Source organism: Fragaria vesca, linkage group LG5 (assembly GCF_000184155.1).
Source record: "Fragaria vesca subsp. vesca linkage group LG5, FraVesHawaii_1.0, whole genome shotgun sequence".
NCBI lineage: Eukaryota > Viridiplantae > Streptophyta > Magnoliopsida > Rosales > Rosaceae > Fragaria > Fragaria vesca.
In genome coordinates this window covers 9,745,057-9,749,391 of record NC_020495.1, presented here as the reverse complement: position 1 = coordinate 9,749,391, position 4,335 = coordinate 9,745,057, and the positions used below count along the sequence as shown (strand labels likewise).

Below are 4,335 nucleotides of genomic sequence, written 5' to 3'. Positions count from 1 at the left end.
TACGTACGTACTCTCTCTCTCTCTCTCTCTCTCTCTCTCTCTCTCTCTCTCTCTTTCTTCGGCGACGTCAGTGACCATCTACTGGAGAGATTTCGGTCGGGTTCTGTCGTGGGGGCCTAACACAAACAAGTTCTTAAGAGGTAATAAAGTTTACTGGGTGTCAGTAATATGTTATTGGGGTGATAGGAAGTTTACTAGGGGTCAGTGATATGTTATTGGGGTGAATAGAAAGTTTACTGGGGGTCAGTAATATTCTGGTGAGGTGGATAACAAGTTTACTGGGGGTCAGTAATATTTTGGTAACCGGATTCCAGCGACCGGTGACCGGAGTCCGGTAAGGCTCCGGCAAAGTCCTCTCTCTGTTCCATTTTCTCTCTCTAAATGTGTATAAGACACAAGGGTAAAAGTGTCTCAAAAATATTATTTTATTTTAAATTTAATAAAGATTTATGTATTTGGGCACAAATAAGTTAATCTCTCATTCAATTGAGATCAAAAGTCTTATTGTCATTGGAATGAAGTTTGACTTTTATTTTTTTATGCAAATGGGCATTTTCCCTTGAATAAGTGAGCTTTACTTTTTAATTGAGATGTCTTAATTAGGATTTCTCATGCATAACCTTTTATGTTGTTGTATGATTTCTATCAATAAAATGGATAGTAGCAGAGTGAATTACGTACAAAGATCAAAGCAAGAAAAGTTATTTCGCATGTTAACATAAAAGGCTGCAAATTTGCATATTTATTAATTCGGACACTTCAAGTTTGTACCGGAAAAACAATTTGATATGAATGAACACACCCCAATGAAGAAAGAAAACAAACAGTAGAGTTGATCATCGATCATTTACATGCATCTTTATTATCCTCATGCAGCCGAACTCTTGAATCAATTATCCAAAGAAACCCGAATTTGAAGTCCGAGTGATGGAAGTGAGAATCGAAACCACGGCCGTGCAAACAGCTCCAACCAAGAGAATCCCGCTGGAAATAATTGCCATGTCAAAGAAGTGATTGTACTTCGATGGATCTTGAACCGAAGTAGAGGTATTGTCGACATCATAGTCAGCTGACTGAGCTGCTAGTTGCGCGAACGCTATCAGAGCAAGTAACAATTTGAAAGCCTTTTTGAGCTCGAATGCCGCTGCGAAACCAGCTCCGACACCGGAAGCTAGAACCAGGGTCACTACCTTGTCGGAATAGAAATCAAAGTTCGGCATGCATCCGTTTCGGATCAAGCGCTTATTGGTGCAGGTATAGTATATGTTAAATGGTAGCTGTAGTAGGCTGTATGCTGCTCCTATTGCTGCTGCACAAAGCACATACCTACACACCAAGTTCAAATATTAATCCATAATCCATAATTTTCAATTTATGAATATGTTTGTGAATTGAAAACGCTAGAACGTACCTGAATGAAATGAAATCATAAAAATGAAAATTTTCACCATCATCTGTAAAGTTGTCGAGAGCGAGAAGCAGCCCAGAAACAACACAGGCCACAAGGGTAAAGATCCTGAATACTAGAACTAGGGCAGGAATAGCTTTAGCCATACTTCAAATTTTGAACAAGTAACACGGCTGGCTAGCTAGCTCCTTCTATATTCAGTTTCTGTTGGAGCAACTTATCGAAGAACTTGCACTCTATTTTGGTGAGTAATGCACTTTCTGTCATAATTTATAGTAATCCAGAACCGTCTGTCCCTTTCTCGTTCGTTAACGTCAATATTCTTTGAATGCTTTGTATATGTTATGGTACAAATTGGCCGCCTTTGGAAATGGCATATTTGCCTCGCTTAATTACTATCATTCGTAGGACCAATTCAAGCATTTATATGTAAACTAGTTCATTTTGAAACACAAAACGCAATCCGGCTGGTTTCTTCTTCTTCAACTTTATGCTAAATGCGGTAAATGCAATTTTGGTACGTACCCATGTATATTTTCCTGGCCAAATTAATGAGGATCGTTGTTACAGTTTTAGAAGATATCTTAGATAGTTTCACTAATGATCATTAAAACTAGACCCGGTAAACCGGTAAAACTGCACACGGTACGAACACGTATGAATGTACGTATAAAGGATTTGGTTTAAGAAATATTGATTTGATTATGTCTATTGTCTAGGGTCATCATGATAAGAAAACGAACTTTATAGGTTTAATGTTAATCCACTAATACGATAAGAACCATTGACATAAAAGTATTCTTGTAAGCTTAAGTGTTTTTGTAAGGACTCGGCTTCGGTGACCAGGTTTGGTCACTTACAACCAACACTAATGAGAAAAGGACACGTATCCCGTTAAAGAATTTAAGTTTGACTTTAATGACATTGCAGAGGATTATTGGTAATTGGTATTTATATTTAATTATTTTTCTGGCCACGTGTCACTTTTTCATTGATGTTGGTCACTTGTAGGTGACCAAACCTTGTCACATAAGTTTTTTCCTTTTTGTAATCTAATAACCTTGAAATATCTTTTTAGTTATGTATCGTAACTCTTTTCTCAATTTTCATGAAAACAATCTCAACTCTCAGCTCTAAAAAAAAAAATCTCTCTATAACAATTATGAGTGTGTTCTATGGTTTTTTTTCCTGAATAAATATCTTATCGATATATTGAACCTCAAGCCAGAGAAGACCATTATATATCCTCCATATATATACTTATATAGGGTAGATAACACCACCGCCATCTCGCAACAACCACCATCTGACCTGCCAATTTGGCCGACCCATACCGACCAAATTGCAAGCAGTCTCGTCGCCGCCGCTTCTCCTTCAGATTGCCCAAAAACGCTTGCCATCGCCGTTGTCGATTTGCGCCTAGCTACCTACCTCTAAACAGTTCTGATCGTCATTTGCAAATCCAGCCATTCTTGCAAATATTCATGAGGTGCCAAACCTTCATGATCAACAGTGTTATTCTCCACCATCATCTCAATCCGACCTCTTCGACGCCAAGCCCTAGTACACATCCATCCAATCCTATGTTGGATCGGTGCCCGCCGAGAAATCTTACATACTTCCTGCAATTCATTTTGATGACAAGGAAGAAAGATGGTGGTGAAAAATTTAGGGCTAGATTAGGTGATTGCCGCATGAGGTATGTTGTGTAGTGCCATTAAAAATTGGTTTTGGAGAGAGGTCGAAATCACCCTTCATAGGTTTTGTGTGTACTTTTAGGTTTTAGGGTTTGGAAATAGCATAGCGGCTACCTTTATTCCTTACTGGAAATGGTTACTTGATATATATTCTTATGACGTGTTTACTAACCTAGGATGGAATTAAGAGTGGCGGAATTGATTCCGGGATGAGTGAATTTCAGCGTTTACTAACATGTCAAGGTATTTGAATGAGTGTGGGTCTCACTTGCTTATCAGAAATAGATTCCTTACGAGCCCCCTAATCTGATACCCAAGGGGGGAGATGGGTATCAGAATCAAGCTTATGGAATCAACTATTTCTCCCAAAATATCCTCACATAATTATAATATTTCCAAATTACCCAAGCTTAGAAATATATATTGTAATGAGGGTATTTTAGTAATTAAACTAGTTTTAATTTTGATTCTATATGGTAAGTAAATAACATCAATATATCGTAATTAGTTTCATTCATGTTTTGGTTCTTTATGGTAAGTAAACAATATAATGAAATGAAATATTCTCATACCGATTCATGTTGATACTTGATACCTATTCATGATACTTTCCATTCCAAGTTAGTGTGTTCTATGTTACTCAAAGGTGATAAGGATTTACAAGTCAAAAGATAGTTGAAAATACGGGTCTTGATAGATATTAATGTTTAACGCTAAACTTAATGCTTCTATTTTGGTTTGTTATCGTGTTTCAAGATAACATACAAAACGAACTTAAAAAGACACATGAGCATGATATGACAAGACACGATGTTTTGCCAAGTCTAATTGTGGAGATATATAATGTTCATTTGGTGGATCCTCCTTTGAGCTGTGCTTATGTGGGTCTAACTAATTCAATTCGGCCCATTTAAAGTCATGTGGGACCAACATCTTTGTTGCCAGGGGCCATAAATTGAAAAGAAAAATGATTTCAGGCCTTAATAAAACATTAGATTTGTGGTCTTAATTCTATGTGGCATGACATGTCTCCTAAACACAGATACAAATTTGCTCCCCACCTTTACTTTCCCACCCACCTAGATGCATGACATATGTCCCATTTTATTTAAGAGTAAATGACACTTTAGTACTAATTTAAGCTTCTTTTTGCCCATTTAAATGTTTTTAAAAGAAATGTGTCCACTTCAATATAAGGTGTGTCGAAATGTGCCTTATTGGACAAAACTT

The 4,335-nt window shown here is 37.1% G+C and overlaps 1 protein-coding gene across 1 annotated transcript; it reads right to left on the bottom strand.

The window, feature by feature from the left end:
* Positions 1 to 893: 893 nt before the first annotated feature.
* On the bottom strand, positions 894 to 1,554 carry LOC101313708 (CASP-like protein RCOM_1206790-like). Its single transcript, XM_004301188.1, has 2 exons — positions 1,412 to 1,554; positions 894 to 1,326 (listed from the first exon to the last, which is right to left on the bottom strand). Exons 1-2 carry the CDS (start codon positions 1,552 to 1,554, stop codon positions 894 to 896), a joined length of 576 nt encoding a protein of 191 aa, XP_004301236.1.
* Between the last annotated feature and the right edge of the window lie 2,781 nt (positions 1,555 to 4,335).